The sequence below is a fragment of the Pseudonaja textilis genome, chromosome 2 (assembly GCF_049901715.1).
Source record: "Pseudonaja textilis isolate UNSWEBS1 chromosome 2, rPseTex1.2, whole genome shotgun sequence".
NCBI lineage: Eukaryota > Metazoa > Chordata > Lepidosauria > Squamata > Elapidae > Pseudonaja > Pseudonaja textilis.
In genome coordinates this window covers 153,292,733-153,309,500 of record NC_141991.1, presented here as the reverse complement: position 1 = coordinate 153,309,500, position 16,768 = coordinate 153,292,733, and the positions used below count along the sequence as shown (strand labels likewise).

At 41.0% G+C, this 16,768-nt stretch overlaps 1 protein-coding gene and 1 long non-coding RNA gene across 3 annotated transcripts in view; both read left to right on the top strand.

The window, feature by feature from the left end:
• The window catches only part of KRI1 (KRI1 homolog), a 78,742-nt gene extending 73,909 nt beyond the window's left edge, over positions 1 to 4,833 (top strand). For both annotated transcript variants that reach the window (XM_026716710.2, XM_026716711.2), the window contains exons 18-19: positions 1,999 to 2,094; positions 2,556 to 4,833. In XM_026716710.2, coding sequence (XP_026572495.1) covers positions 1,999 to 2,094; positions 2,556 to 2,937 — 478 coding nt within the window. In that variant the 3' untranslated portion in view covers positions 2,938 to 4,833. The remainder of the gene's footprint in view (positions 1 to 1,998; positions 2,095 to 2,555) is intronic.
• The window catches only part of LOC148127181 (uncharacterized), a 155,232-nt gene extending 146,688 nt beyond the window's left edge, over positions 1 to 8,544 (top strand). Inside the window, exon 2 of the long non-coding RNA XR_015742042.1 lies at positions 8,392 to 8,544. This is a non-coding gene — a long non-coding RNA (uncharacterized LOC148127181). The remainder of the gene's footprint in view (positions 1 to 8,391) is intronic.
• Positions 8,545 to 16,768: the final 8,224 nt, after the last annotated feature.

The window sequence follows — 16,768 nt, the reverse complement described above, 5'->3', positions numbered from 1 at the left end:
AGGTTTTCAGCGGCGAAAGGAAATGTTGAAAGAGAAAATTACTCTCCCTCCCTTATGGAATTAACAAATGGACATGGAAGATCTGCTCTCTAACAGAAGGTAAAAATTTAAAGCCCTTTGTTACAAGTGGGAAGGGAGAGGCTTGGGAAAAAAAATCTTTTCAAGACTTTGTTGGAGGAGATGCTTTGAAAATAAAAAGATTAGAAGCAAACTGCAAAAAAGATTTAAAATACAGATTGGGTTTTTTTTCCCTAATTGACTTTACCCCAGAAAGAGAAACTGTAAAAGGAAGAAGTTTGTGCTTTGCCTGGACTGTTTGATGACTTTGGGACTTTGGGATTTCGGGAAATTGTTTCAAGTTTTAACTGGCTTAATAACAAGAAGAGGATACAGAAAAAGAAGAAGAAAAAGTTTATAATGGCTCTACCTCTCGATGAACTAAAAAAACAATATCTAAAAATAAGGAAAGAAGGCAAGGACGCTATGGGAGAAGCCCTTTGTTTTCTAGATATGGCGCTTGCTATGTGTCAGGAAATTAAACAACAGCTGGAAGAAGCGGAAGAAGAAGAAGAAGCCATTTTTAATGAATTAAATAGTGTGATTAAGAAAGAAAGGAGAAAGAGAGGAGGGAAAAGGAAGGACTTAAGACATAAAAAAATTATCTATGAAAGAGAAAAATAAGATGCAAAAACAATATAATGCCAGAAAGCAAAAGGAAAGAAGAATGCAACAGAAAGGGGAAGCTAAGAAGGCAGAGGTTTGGACAGGAGTGGGTAAAAAGTCTAGGTGGGCCGAGAAAGAAAGGAAAAAGGGGGGAAAATGTTATAAAGGTATAAAACAAGATGGGAAAAAGAAAAAATTTTTTAGGGACAAAGGGTAACGTATGATTTTTTTTAAAAAAAAAGGGGATTCTGCATAGTATACATGATAGTATTGTAGTAGCTGTATTTGTATTAAAAATAGAAAATTAGAACTTTATAAGATTTAATAAAAGATTTAAATATTAAGGCACAATGTTAAAATGTTTAATAATGAATGATTTTAAGTTTTAATAAAACATTAAAGGAAATGTTTAAAATATTAGTTTAATTATAGAGTTTAATGGGCTAATGTGTTGATTATTATAGATTTATTACTGTAGTATTTGTTTTTGAAATAGTAGAATGTACTAAGCAGAATCAGATTGGGACTTAGGTGTTATTTCAAATTTCAATTTAGGGGAATGATAGAAAGGCATCATACTCTGATTAGTGATTTCAGGAGAAATTATTCTTTTTTATATTGGGAATGAGATAGATGTAAATGGGAAAATGTACAAAAGATATAAAAATATTGCTTTAAAGCAAGATGAAATACATAAGTGGGGAGGAGTTATATAGAAGATATAGAATGATAAATAAGATAGGTAATGGTATATAAGAAGAGCATGTATTTAATTGAAGTCCATACAAAAAGAGGTAATCTGGGGCCAAGTTACTTTCTACAAGGAAGTTTTATGTTTTTTGTGGTTTATATGTGTGTGTTTAATTGAGAATTATTAAAATCTCGGAGGAAGGCCAGATGAGAATAACTATAAACAAGCCAGAGGAAAATATAAATGTGATGATTGAATAGCAGATAAATTAGAAAAGAAAGGTTATTGAATAAGAGTAAAGAGAAATAATGTGAAATTTGTTAAAGGGAATTTACGTGTTTATATGGAAATGGGATAAATTAGAAGAATGTGATATAAAATAAGGTGTTACCTGCCTTGTAAAGATTTATAATGGAAAGAGGTTTTATGTTTTTAATGTTTAATGATGTTTTGTTTTGTGTCTTTGTTGTTAAAATCAATAAAATTTGCTTTAAAAAAAAGATCTATCTTTGTGTTACTGCCTTTTAAAAACTAGATTTCAAAAAGGCCCTTATTTCATGCCATTTTCCTCTCCAATCCTACACCAGATACTAAATGGTGCTAGGATGGTTCAGGAGAAAATGGATTTGCATGTTTCTGAACAGGTCAGAAAAAGAAGAGTTGCAGGAGAAGACAGTCTATGAGAAGAAAAGCCAAGATGCTTGGAAGAAGAAACAGATTCTCAAATCTCTTCAAACAGGGTATGTCTTCTGACGCTTAGGCTGTAGCGAGTCCAGCCTAAACAGTAGTTCTTTTCCTATATAATTAACTACAGTAATTCAAAAAGTTCAGGTTTAGAAAGTAATATTGAAGAAAATGAAAGCAATTAGATTTACCCAGGGAGGGATAATTCTACATAATGAAATAGCCACCATGCTTTCTACCTTTTTCCAATCACCATGGGAGCCTTTCTCTTTTAAATCATTTCACTTTGTATAGTTGCCATTTGCTTTCACTTAATGTGCCTGAAAATTTGGATCCTGAGGGGAAACAAACTTTGTTTTCTTTCCTTTCTTTAGAACTTTAACTTTGATGTTGAACTGAGGGTCTTTGATGTTAAGATAAGGATCTTTGATGGTTCTTCTGCCTTGAAACTAGATTTTTTGTTCTGTGTCCTCATGGAATTCTCAGGATCTGATTTTGCCATATGATCTTTTTGCAGAATGGAAAAAGAAAAAGATGCAAAGCAATCTCAGCCCAAGAAGAGAAAAAAGAGAAAGGAGACTAAGTGTTTTGGGCTCTCTTCAAAAGAAATACAGCTGGTTAGTGCTGGCTGTGAGAAGGAAGGAGGTTTATTTCCCAAGACCACAACAGATTCTGTTATAGGGAAAGAATTTGATGCTCCTGCCTCAAATGGCTCTTGTTCTGTGCCCCCCAGAGTTCAGAGATCAAAAAAGAAAGGCAGAAAAGGGTTGGTATTGGGCACCAAGATACGAATGAAAGGCTCAGAGTTCAGTTGCCAGAGGCTCCAAGCCTATGGTCTCAATCCCAAGAGCTTGCGCTATCGCCAGCTGCTTCGTGAGAAGAGGCGGAAGAAGCAATAGTGGGGGGAATCATATTTGGCTCATCAAAGGACCAAGCAGGGTTTAGCCTCATTTACTTGGTGTGGTCTAAAGCTGGTTAATAGTGGCTTCTAGGTGGGTTTTAAACTCTACCGCTTTGATTTTTGGGAAGTATGGATCAAATTGGTGAACTTTTAATGCATTTGCTGCCTTTATATTTTGTATTAACTTTGAGTCAAGAATCCACTGCATTAGTTAATCCTATATTATTTCTTTTGATCACTGCCACTTTCATACTGCCGTGTTTCTCAGAAAATAAGGCTGGGCCTTATTTTCTTTTGACCCCCCCAAAAATGGCTAGGCTGTCTTTTTGGGGGTGACTTAATTTCTCTCCCCACCCTCGCCTGGAGTACCCTGTGGGCAACCACGCCTTGTTACCAGCCACTGCTAATGGCTGATCATGGCGCAGCGCAGAGACCTCGCTACCTCCTCCAAGCGCCTTTGCTACAGACCCAGGTGTAGGCCAGGTCAGCAGGCGGCGGGTGCTGGGTGCAGGCCCAGGGCTGGGTGCAGGCCGGGTCAGCGGGCGGGCGGCAGCGGCAACGTGGATGTCGGCCTCAGTGGCGGTGGGGCACTTTGCATCGTGCCTGCCGCTATTGCTTCCTTTGCCGCTGTTGCTTTTCATTCTGCCCGTGCACTGCCGTGTTTGGAGTGCTGCACATTCCTCCACTGGTAGCGTTTCAGGTGCTTCTCAGGCGGGGAAGCCATAGCTTCCACAGTTCCCGCCGGTGCTGGCGCCTCTCTCACTAGCGCCGTCTCCAACAACAGGAGCAGTGGTGAGACAGACCCCGCTGCTGACGAGAACTGCCTGCCCTCCTGCAGGGGCATCACTTTGATTGACGGCAGCTGCGTCGACAAGGTCCTGCAAATCAGTGAGTCTTTCGGGGTTGGGTGGGTGGAAGTGGTGGAGGGAGGGTGATGCGATCGTTTCTTTCCCCCCCATGCCTCTCTTTGCTTCCTACCCCAGAGCTTCAGGTCATGGTCTCATCCCTTGTACGGTCGGGTGCTCTCGCTCCAGCCGCCCGAACTCCCCCCCTGTGCACCTTTTCCCCCCTCTTTAAGTTTTCTTTACTCTCATTCCCTCCGTCAGTTCCCTAAGAATACAGACTGGCTGGGCTGCTTCCTCCCCACTCCTCCTGGTAGTTTTAAAAAGGGAGCCATCTATCCACTTTGCCCTTCGAGCAGAGGCAAACCTTCCAATCCGAACAGAAGAAAAGGGGAATCATTCTACAGACGCTTAGCACCAAGCTTCCCAGAGGATTCTCCCAAAGCATCCACCCCAAAGGAGGATTCACCCCCTTAAATGCACTCTCCTCCTTTGGGGAGCTATGACTTCCCCGCCCAAGAAGCAGCTGAAACGCTGCCGGTGGAGGAATGTGCAGTACTCCAAATGTGGCAGCGCACAGGCAGAAGGGAAAGCAACAGCGGCAGGCACGATGCAAAGTGCCCCACTGCCACAGAGGCTGACATCCACGCCACCGCCGCCCGCCCACTGACCTGGCCTGCACCCAGCACCATATCCGGGTCTGCAGCAAAGGCACTTGGTGGGGGTAGGGACCTCTCCACACTCCGCCATGATCATCTGTTAGGAGTGGCTGGTAGCAAGGCATGGCTGCCTGCAGGGTTCTCCTACCAGCATGACTGCTTGCGGGGTGCTCCTAACGGCAAGTCCCACCCCCCAATTTTGCATGTTTTAAACTAGGCCTAAATTTGGGGGGAGGGGCTTAATTTCACCTTAGGCCTAGAAAACATGCTGGGTCTTTCTATTGGTGGGGGCATATTGTTGGAGAAACACGGTAGGAGGGCCACTGTGTGCAAAGTACCTTATTTGTAACTGATTTAATATTAAAAAAAATCTGGAAGATTGTGAAATCAAAATTGATCTCCATTTTTATTGTCCTAAATACCTTTGGGTTGTATGACATAGTATTTAAAGACTAAGGCTGGTAGCTATCTGTCAGAATCATCACAATATACTTCAGTATTTTGATTATATTGAATCATGGTATTAGAAGAGCTATTTAGGTTTCAGGTCCCTTTTGCTCAGTGCAGGAAACCAAATCCCAGACAGCTTGTGTTGAAAAATACTTTGTTTTGAAAAATATCCAATACGAAGGGAAACTTCCAGTTCTCTGGATAACTCGTTCCAGTATTCCATATTATTGAAAACAAACTGCAGAGTTAAGTGTGTTATCCAGTGACACAAGGATACCACAAGCCCAAATAGTCTCATGTCAGCACATGTCCCGGCATTTAGAGGTTTTGCTTCTGTAAGCAGACTGTTTAAGTATATTTTGAGTACAGAGAGAACTGGCAAAGCTGCCTGACTGCTACATCAGGAATGTAGCATATATGATGCATAACAACAAAGTAGTCTGCTTTAAAGTAAACAGTAGGGCCATTACTGTCTAAGTCTGAATCATTCCTGATTTACATCGATTAGTTCATGGATGAAACAGGGAAAGGACAAGAAAATAGATCTGCTAAGAAATTGAATTAAGCAAATTTATCTGAGGAATTCCAGAAAGCAATGGAAACAAAGAATTACTGCTATGAACTGTCTTCTGCCAATTCCATGGGAGCTTGCCATGGAAATGCTTTCATACTTAAAGTAGAAAATTTTACATACAGCAAGAAGTGTGGAGAGAAGCAGAAGTATAAGTAGTCCTTGATTTATGACTTAATGACCATTCAAAGTTTCGATGGAAACCTGTCCCACTTACAAGCCAGCTCTAAAGTTCTGGTGGCCACCCCTCTCCCCTGTGGTCACATGACCACATTTTGATGCATTTGCAGCCATTTGCAATGCCACATAGTGATCATGGTTTATGTTTTTGCCAAAAACTGGTCCTCTGTTTTTCAGCAAAAATGTTCCATAGTGAACAATGGATTCACTTAACAACAGTGGTCGCTCTATGACTGCTGCAAAAATCATAAAATTGGGTCAGTCACATGGATAACTCGCTTTATGATCATAATGGACAGGCTCTATTAGGGTTTTCAGGATTAATCGGTAGCAACTGATTCCTAGTGACTGGTGGATGAATGCAGTATTGCAGGCAAATACTGCCTACAACATGTGTTTGATCTGGGCTTCTGGGTTAAGCCCTCCTTGTTGACAGACCAGGGACTGCGACTGTCCACAGCTTCGATCCGAGCTCTCTCATTGGAGAGCCCAAATCACTGTGATTAGGGGCTGAAGCTTCCTCGGAGGGGTGGCAGAGTAAGGGGAAGCCGCCAGCCAGGTCAAGGTGAGCCGCATCCCCCCTCCCTGGGCTAGGCAATTTTTCCCCCGAAGATGGCCAAGCGGTGGTCCAAAATGGCCACCCTGAAGAGGAGGACTTAGCTGGACTAAGATTTGTGCAGGAGAGAAGAAAGAGGTGGACAACATAAGAACCGGGACAACTTCGTGCAACAATTAATTAAAAGGTATTCCAGGACGGTATTTTAAGAATTTTTATGAAAGAATAAGAAAGCGGCAGATTTTTAAAGGGAAAGGAAAAAAAGTGAAAATATCTTTGACAGCAGAGCAGGGCTTCGAACCAGGATAGGAAGAAGCCGGAATAAGATATCCAAACAAATTGAATTAAAATATATTGGTAACAAACAATGGACTTAGGAGTTTTCAAAAAGAAGGGGGAAATATTTAAATTGATGATTTGATTGGTTTGGAATACCGAGGTTTGGAAAGTCCCGAACAATAAAATGGGGGGAAAAGGTGAGGACATTGTATAATGGAGAGTGCCATCTGGTGGATAAAAATTTAAGCTGAAAAAGAGAAAGTTCCTATTTCTCTATGAATTGGATTTGATACAATGAAAAGGAAATATTGAAACAATATAACAAGTACCCTAAAAAGTGAAAATTGAATTAGAATAAAATAAAAAAAATATGGATTGTTGGACTGATTGGTGATTTTGCTATAAACCCAGTTTGACAAGATAAAAAAGAATTAAAAGGGAATGTATGAAGATATTAGTGATTTAAATGAGAAAAGAGTACTATGGAAAAGGCTATGCTTAAAAGAAACTTTAATGCTTAAGAAATAAATTTGAAATAAATTGAAATGAATTGAGAAGATGCTTAGAATAAAAGTAATATCACTTAACAGAATTAATGTGTTTGTTCTTTTCTTACGTAAAAGTTGAAATGGAGAAGTAATAATAGAATTAAGTTAAAACTGGACAAAATAGAATGTTGAATGTAAAAATGAATATATAATTACTGTCATATTCGCATGTAAAAGTGGTGACTCGAAATTATGTTGTACACTGAAAAGAGCTTTTTTTATGTTGTTTTGGAAAAATTGAATAAAACTTGTTTTTAAAAAAAACATGTAATTTGATCCTGACAGGGCTCAAGCTTGACTCAGCCTTCCATCCTTCCAAGGTAAATAAAATAAGAACCTACATTGTTGGGAGCAATATGTTGACATTGTAAACCATCCAGAGAGTGTTTTAAAGCACTATGGGGCAGTATATAAGCCTAAGTGCTATTGTTATTCCAAAATGTATCAAAAATGTGTCATAAGATTCCCCTGGGGATTAGATGAGTTCACTGCCTTGTCCTGACAAAGGAGCTTGCACAAGTCAAAGTAGCTATGAGCTAAGCCAAGCAGGCCATCCAGAAAATGGCAACCCACTCCAGGACCCTTGCCAAGAAAACCCCATGGACAGTATCAAAAGGCTAAAAGATATGATGTCAGAAGATGAGCCCCTGATGCTATTGGGGAAGAATAAAACAATTACAAATAGCCCCAGAAAGAGTGAAAACAGCTGGGCCAAAGCCAAAAGGACATTCAACTGTGGATATATCTGGTGGTGAAAGTAAAGTCCAATTCTGTAAAAACAATATTGCATAGGAACCTGGAATATAAGATCTATGAATCAAGGAAAGCTGGATGTGCCCAGTTATGAAATGGCAACATTGAACATCAAATATCTTGGGAATTGTGAACTAAAGTGGATGGGAATGGGCAAATTTAATTAAGATAACCATTATATCTATTACTGTGGGCAAAGAATCACTTAGAATAAATGAAATAGCTTTCATAGTTAATAAGAGTTGGAAAACCAGTAGGTCATTCTGGTATGACCTAAGTCATATCCTTTACAAATATGCAGTGGAGATTAGGAATAGATTTAAAGGATTAGATCTGGGAGACAGAGTGCCTGAAGAACTATGGACAGAGGTTTGTAACACTGTATAGGAGACACCAACTAAAACCATTCCAAAGGGGAAAAAGAAACTGGCTTTGAGGCCTTACAAATAGCTAAGGAAAGCAGGAAAGAAAGGGAAATGTATACTCAACTGAATGCAGACTTCCAGAAAAAAAGCAAGGAGAGATAAGACCTCCGTAAGTGAACAATGCAAATAGAGGAAAACAATAGAATGGAAAAGATTAGTGATCTCTTCCAAAAAATTGGAAATATCAAGGGAGCATTTCATGTAGATGGGTACAATAAAGAACAAAAATGGTAGATACCTAACAGAAGCAGAAAAGAATGAGAAGAGATTAAAAACTAAAATCATGCCCATCACTTCTGGCAAATAGAAGAAATGGAAGCAGTGACAGATTTTATTTTCCTGGGTCAAGATCACAGCAGATGGTGATTACAGCCATGAAATAAGACACTCCCTGGGATGAAAGCTATGGCAAATCTAGAGCGCTTATTAAAAAGCAGAGAAATCACCTTGTCAACAAAGATCCATATAGTCAAAATTATGGTTTTCCCAGTAGTAATATATGGATGTGAGAGTTGGACCATAAGGAAATCTTAAGCACTAAAGAATGGATGCTTTTTAATTGTGCTGGGTGGGGAAGCCGGCTGCTGGAGCATGCTGCGGCAGCTCATCTTGGTTTTATTTTATTTTATCAAATTTTAGTACTCCCACTGGATCCTTTTTATTTAAATAATATTTTCCAGAGAAGATAACAGCATAGACCACAACACAGACAAACATTTTTGTTTTATTGAGGACTAACAAGGCATGGGGAAAAGAAAGAAGTGCCATGACACTAGCCAAGGATCTCTCCCACCAGTGAAGACTGCAAACAACCAATAATTGAGGAACACTTTGCTGGCAAGAGATCTGTAAGTAAAACTAACCACACCTCCATTTCCAACAATCTTGAGAAGTTAGAATGGTACCTGCAAAGAGATCTGACAAAACAGCAGATATTAGACTTTCCCGATCTAGTGGGGGAAGAGCAAAATGACCGCCAGATTTTTTCACAAACAACTAAGCCAGTTACAGCTGATATGGAGACTGTGATAAAAGAATAAAAAGATTAACAATCTAATTCAAAGTGAGGAGAGCTTACCCCGGGAGAATACAACAGAGTTTATGGCAAAACAATGCCTTCTCACAGTGCAAATGATTGTTTCAATATTTGAATAATTAATAATCATGCAACACGATGTAGAGACACTAAGAAAAGATAGCGCTGTCTTTCTGCAAGCAAGCATCAGGCTACAGACCCCACCACCAACGTGCTTACAGCAGACCTGGGCAAATCCCATACTCAGGATATGGAAGAAGAAAAAGAGCAAAGACCCAGGGAAACAGTTAAAAAACCTGCTAAAAAGTTGCTCTCAGAAAAATAGCCCTTTTCCAGACAAGGCAACAAGAGGAGGAGGTATCAATAGAGAAGTTTCGTCAGAAGCCAGGAAAGCATCTCCCCTACAATCACATTGCTCATTGCAAACACAGCAGATTGCTCTGAGAGTCCATATGAACAGACTTAATTATGGACGCTGGATTACTAAGAGTGCTATACTAAATTCCCTAAGTCAGCTTCTTCACTGCCATCAGGGGCAGATTGATTTTCGTGTGTGGAGTGGCTTCCTGAGGTCCCAAATTGGAAGCGGATACTCCGGTCTTTCAAGCAGCCCACCATACCACTGATGCTGTTTAAGCACATCTAACCTCCTTCCAAATTCTTCCCATCAGTTTTCTGTGAGGAAAAGGTTAAACCTTTAATTGTTAACATGCGAGCTCCCACGGCTGCTGTCTCTTGTGCATTCCCAACCTTGGAAAAAAGAAAGAAAGTGGAAGATCTACTTAACAGCACAGAAACTGGCCTCATTAAAGCTTGTGGAGCTCTCCCAAGAAAAGAACAAGATAACATATTATTCAAGCTAGAAAATTTAAAGAAATCCTTGTTGGTCACAATGGACACCAGTGAACTGCTTACAGATCTGGTCTCCCCAATAATTGAACCTCTTACTTCTCCCCCAGAGGGCAAGGGACTGCACAAATATCAGATGGAAAACAGAAGCCAAGATACACAGGGACCACTAGAGGCTCCAGTAGAGATGGAAATACTACCATCTGTTGTGACTCAGAGGTTTGAGCCTGCTCTGTTAGAAGACACAGGCTTGAGTAATGAGGAAGAGGAGGATTTGGCCTTGAGGTTTGAGCCTGCTTTGCTGGGAGACACAGACGTGAGTCAGGATGAAGAGGAGGATTTGGCTCTGAGGTTTGAGCCTGCTTTGCTGGAAGATTCAGAATCATCTTCCTCCCCAGGACCTTCCTCCCTGGTTGTGCCTCAGGTGCCGGCAGATAATCAGGAGAGAGTGCCGGAGTCCTTGGCTGAGGATCAAGCTGAGGAATGCTGGTTTGATGCAAGGCAAAGACGCAGGCAGAAGCGTGAAATGCAACGTAAAAGGAAATGTCAAATCAGGGGCTGACTTGAGAGACTGACACACCCCTCAGGAAATAAAAGAGGGCGTGTTAGCTCTGAATCCTCGTTCGGGACAATTTGTTTATTTGGGATTGTAGCTTTGACAAATTCTCTGTGTGGCGTTTGCCTTTGATTTATGGTCTTGTTTTGTTATCGGACTTAGCAGGCAGCTTTTGGAAGACTGCCAAGGACTTCTCCAGCCAAAGGAATTTAACTCTGTCGTTCCTGGTCCTGTCTGTTTATTTATATTCCTTTGGAAACTTGGACTCTCACCTCGTGGTTACAGGTGAGAGAACAATCATCCTTATGTGAATATCCTTTGACACCTTCAGCACCACAATAAGAGATTGGGAGAGGTCCCACGACAGTATCATCATCTCAAAGTTGAAGGAAGCATGACCTAATAACCCCTTGCCCTATACCTAGAGAAGAAATACAGGAATGGCAAGCTCTGCTAGCTGGTGCTAAAACCCCTTATTCTGAACAATTTTCTCAGGAGTCTATACAGGATTCAGATGGGTCTCCCCTCCTTTTAGAGAAAGCCAATTTCGTGCGCGACGACACCTCAGTCCATTGCAACAACCCTACAACTTCTCTTTGTATAAATCAAATTTCCTGATGAGCGGCAAAAGATGATCCCCTCTCGATTATAACCTGGAATATAGCAGGCTGGATTGTTCCATCAAAATACCAATTCTTTTTTGACTACATATCACAATTTGACATCCTCTTTTTACAGGAAACCTGGACCTCCACAGAGATACAGTTAGATGGTTATTGGACCAACTCTATTCCAGCTGCCCCAAGTAAGGTGGATGGGAGAGCTAAAGAGGGTATTGTGACACCAGTTAATACAGCCCTGCAATTTAAATGTGTATCATTGCCATCTTTTCAGCCAGGGGTTGTGACTACCTTACTTTTATACACTGCTCAAAAAAATAAAGGGAACACTTAAACAACACAATGTAACTTCAAGTCAATCACACTTCTGTGAAATCAAACTGCCCACTTACATAGCAACACTGATTGACAATCAATTTCACATGCTGTTGTGCAAATGGAATAGACAACAGGTGGAAAGCATAGGCAGTTAGCAAGACATCCCCAATAAAGGAGTGGTTCTGCAGGTGGTGACCACAGACCACTTCTCAGTTCCTATGCTTTCTGGATGATGGTTTGGTCACTTTTGAATGCTGGCGGTACTGTCACTCTAGTGGTAGCATGAGACGGAGTTTACAACCAACACAAGTGGCTCAGGTAGTGCAAGATCATCCAGGATGGCACATCAATGCAAGCTGTGGCAAGAAGGTTTGCTGTGTCTGTCAGCATAGTATCCAGAGCATGGAGGCGCTACCAGGTGACAGGCCAGTACATCAGGAGATGTGGAGGAGGCCGTAGGAGGGCAACAACCCAGCATAGGGACCACTACCTCCACCTTTGTGCAAGGAGGGACAGGAGGAGCCCTGCCAGAGCCCTGCAAAATGACCACCAGCAGGCCACAAATGTGCATGTGGCTGCTCAAACGGTCAGAAACAGACTCCATGAGGGTGGTATGAGGGCCCGAGGTCCACAGGTGGGGGTTGTGCTTACAGCCCAACACCGTGCAGGATGTTTGGCATTTGCCAGAGAACACCAAGATTGGCAAATTCGCCACTGGCGCCCTGTGCTCTTCACAGATGAAAGCAGGTTCACACTGAGCACGTGTGACAGACGTGACAGGGTCTGGAGACGCCATGGAGAATGTTCTGCTGCCTGCAACATCCTCCAGCACGACTGGTTTGGCAGTGGGTCAGTAATGGTGTGGGGTGGCATTTCTTTAGGGGGGCGCACAGCTCTCCATGTGCTCACCAGAGGTAGCCTGACTGCCATTAGGTATCGAGATGAGATCCTCAGACCCCTTCTGAGACCATATGTTGGTGCGGTTGGCCCTGGGTTCCTCCTAATGCAAGACAATGCTAGACCTCATGTGGCTGGAGTGTGTCAGCAGTTCCTGCAAGACGAAGGCATTGATGCTATGGACTGGCCCGCCCGTTCCCCAGACCTGAATCCAATTGAGCACATCTGGGACATCATGTCTCGCTCCATCCACCAATGCCACATTGCACCAGACTGTCCAGGAGTTGGGGGATGCTTTAGTCCAGGTGTGGGAGGAGATCCCTCAGGAGACCATCCGCCATCTCATCAGGAGCATGCCCAGGCGTTGTAGGGAGGTCATACAGGCACGTAGAGGCCACACACACTACTGAGCCTCATTTTGACTTGTTTTAAGGACATTACATCAAAGTTGGATCACCCTGTAGTGTTTTTTTGCACTTTAATTTTGAGTGTAACTCCAAATCCAGACCTCCACGGATTGCTAAATTTGACTTCCATTGATATTTTTTTTTTTTGTGATTTTGTTGTCAGCACATTCAACTATGTAATGAACAAAGTATTTAATAAGAATATTTCATTCATTCAGATCTAGGACATCTTATTTTTGTGTTCCCTTTATTTTTTGGAGCAGTGTATAAACAGGTGGAGATTTTGCTTTTTAATATCTACATTCCTCTACTCAATAAGAAGGATTTGATGAACAAGATTTGAGATGGCATAGAAGATTTTATCCTTGGCTGTTCAAATACCCCACAGCAGCAATAATTATTGGAGGTGACTTAAATGCTAGGATGGGTCCAAACAATCAAGCATTATTTAATCAATTTAAGCTCCATTATGATGAGAATGAACCAGAAGAACCACTGCATTCCAGACAATTTAAAGACCCTAAAGCAAATTGGGCAGGTTTATGTGTAAGACAGATGACTTAAGTTTGGACCTTTGTATCCTTAATGGTTCCACAAAAGGCGACTACCCAGCAGAATATACCTATCAGGGAGCAGGAAGAAAATCCAGTTGATTATTGGATAATATGACCTCCAGAAGTTCTTGAAAAAGATGGAGGTAGACTCACGATGGAAAGCAATCACAATTCAGTAATCCTTACTCTCACATTATACCAGAAATCTCTAAGGACTGGTTCAATCTACCTACCCAGGCTAGAGAGCCAAAATACCCAGGTAAAAATTAAATGGACTGAGAAAAATGCAAAGGAAGTTACTAAATGGCTGTTTAGTGCCAGAAACAATAGAACTTCGTACATGTCTACTAAAAAATAAGTTTGAAGGATCATACTTAGAGGGGTTTGAAACTTTAATTTCAAATTTGAAATCGGCTCTCACTAACAGAATACTAGCTCAATCCAAAAAGCCAATTTTAAAGAATAAAAGTTGGTTTGATAGAGATTGTGTGCAACTGAAAAGGACATATAACAAAAAGAGTATAGGAAAAGTAAAAATACTCCTTCTGAGGATCACACTCACTACTTAAAGCAGTTGAAGGCACAATATAAGACCTTGCTAAAAGAAAAAAAAAAGTGCAGCTCTGAAGGAGTCTTGGCATAGATTAATTGCAGCAGTCCAGACAAAAAATACATCCCTTTTCTGGCACATCACTAGAGGATTGGGGAAATCCCTCCTGCCCCAAACTAATCAGTGGGAAGAATATTTTAGAGAGCTATATATAGACCCTGACTATGTAACTAAGGAGAACCAAATTAGTTTGGACCAAACTCCTTACTGGCCCCCAGTTACTCCAGGAAAGAGATCCCGGTTGATCAGAACCCTCAAGGCTAATAAGGCACCAGATCCTGATAATGTCCTGCCAGAAATAATCAAAAAGAATGCCAGTTGGTGGGCTCCACTTTTAGCATCTCTATATCTATAGAAAAAACGGGCCATATGCCAAGAGATTGGGGATTAGCAATTATCATACCAATTTATTTAAAAAGGTAATAGAAATTATAGATCTATTAGCCTTCTGAATGTATGCCAAACACCTAAACTATAAACTTCAGGATTGGCTAATTTCCGGGGGAATAATCAAAAATGAGTAAGCTGGTTTTAGAGAAGGAAGATCTATGGTGGATCATATCTTGGTATTTCACCATCTGGTTCAAAAATACATGAATAAAAAAAATCCTCTTGTCGTGGCCTTCCTTGATTTTAAGCAGGCCTTTGTTTCAATATGCAGGAACACCCTCTGGGAGAAATTAAAACACACTACCATCAATAAATGCCTCCTTTTCCTCATACAAAAATTGTATGCTAATTCCACTTTGAAAGTGAGGTGTAATCCTCAAGAGACTTTAACCAGCCCAGTAAGGATACAAAAAAGGGTACAGCAGGGTTGCATCCTATCCCCCTCCCTTTTTAACTTCTACATTGACCGTCTGATCAACCTCTTACACAACCCTGATTTACATCCTCCTAACGTAGCACAATGTAAAATCCCAATTCTCCTATATGCCGACGATGCTGCTATAATTTCACAAACTCCAATAGGACTGAAGAGAGCAATTATGGCAACACTTGAATTTTGTAAACAGAATAAGTTGGTTTGATAAAAGTTTTGGTTTTTTCTAAAAGACCTAGACAATATTCCTGGAAAATAGAAGGGTATAGTTTAGAACAGGTCAGGACATTCAGATATCGTGGGGTGGTTTTCCACTCGCAAGGGACATGGAAGGCACACATTGCATCACACATTGCAAGCAGCCTATAAGTCTTCAAATGCAATTAAACATATTCTTTTACACCGGTGGAGGGCAGTTAGTACCTGCAGCCTTAAAACTTTTTGAGGCCAAAACATTGGCACGAATTCTATATGGGGCACAAACAGGAATTCTTGCAAAGTCTTGCTAGAACCTATACAAACCAAATTCCTGCGAGCCATCTTAGCTGCACCCAAAGGCACTCCAAATGCCCAGGTAAGAATTGAGTCAGGCATGCCTCAAATTCAGGTAAGGGCCTGCAAGATGATGATCATTCGTTGGCTAAAAATGCATTTCTTCCCAGAGGGACTGACCCCTCTGGTACTGACTGATATCTACCCCTCCCCCTGGAAACAGGCAATAGACCACAAGCTGGGCTCTTATGGGCTCTACCCAGTACGAAGGTCCCTAGGCTTTGACCAAGCAAAGCAAGTAGTAATCAATAGAATTAAGGACATGGAGTTCCAAGAACTAAATAGGTTGGCTCGCCACAGCAGGGACAGAATTAAACAGGGAGTGTGGGAATCAGCAAGATATCTAATGATCTGATCTTCCCAAAACAAAGAACAGCATTCTTCAGAGCCAGATTTAATATTCTCCCATCAGCACTCCTTCAGGACAGGTATAAGAAAACACCAATAGCAGAACAGGTATGTATATGTGGTAAAGGAGACATTGAACATATCTCACATGTTTTATTGTACTGTGAGTTATACAGAGTTTATAGGTCATTGTATATTCTCCCCTTACTAGAAAGACTGTCAGGAAGGGCAGACAATTTTTATGTAGACTTTCTCCTCCAGGATTCAAACCCAGCTATTATGTGTGCAGTGGCAAAATTCTGTGTTGCTGAAATGTCTAGAAAAAAAATGGTTGCAGAATTATAGCTGTCAATTTGTGACTATTTTTGGAGATAGAACAAACTTTGGAAAATGGTATTTACACACATACATATTGGCTCTCCACTCATATAAACCAGGGAGTGCCCCTGTTTGAGAACATGTATTTTCTTAATGGATGTTTTTATCCACTATTAATGTACTATAATGACAGTATTATATATATATATTGTAAATAGTGATGTCTATTGCTGGTCTAAGACCATAATAAAGTTATATTCTATTCTAATTGTGCTGTTGGAGAAGATTCTTGACAGTCTCTTGAACTGCAAGGAGATCAAATCAATCAATCTTAAATCAACCATGACTTTTCTTTGGAAGGACAGGTATTGAAGCTGAAATTCAAATACTTTAGCCACCAAATGAGAAGAGAGGACTCACTGGGAAAGAAAGACTCATGCTGGTAAAGACTGAAGGCAAAAGGAGAAGGGGATTTCAGAGCATGAGACTGTCATTGATGTGGTGGGCATGGGTTTGGGCAGATTCTGGAAGACAGTGAAGGGACAGGGAGCTTGGTGAGTTCTGTCATAGGATTGTGATGGGTCAGGCATGGCTTAGTGACTCAACATTCTACAAATGATTGGTTCTAGCTTCAACTTGTTAACTACTGTATCAGAGTGAGAATGGTGCTTTAACAAC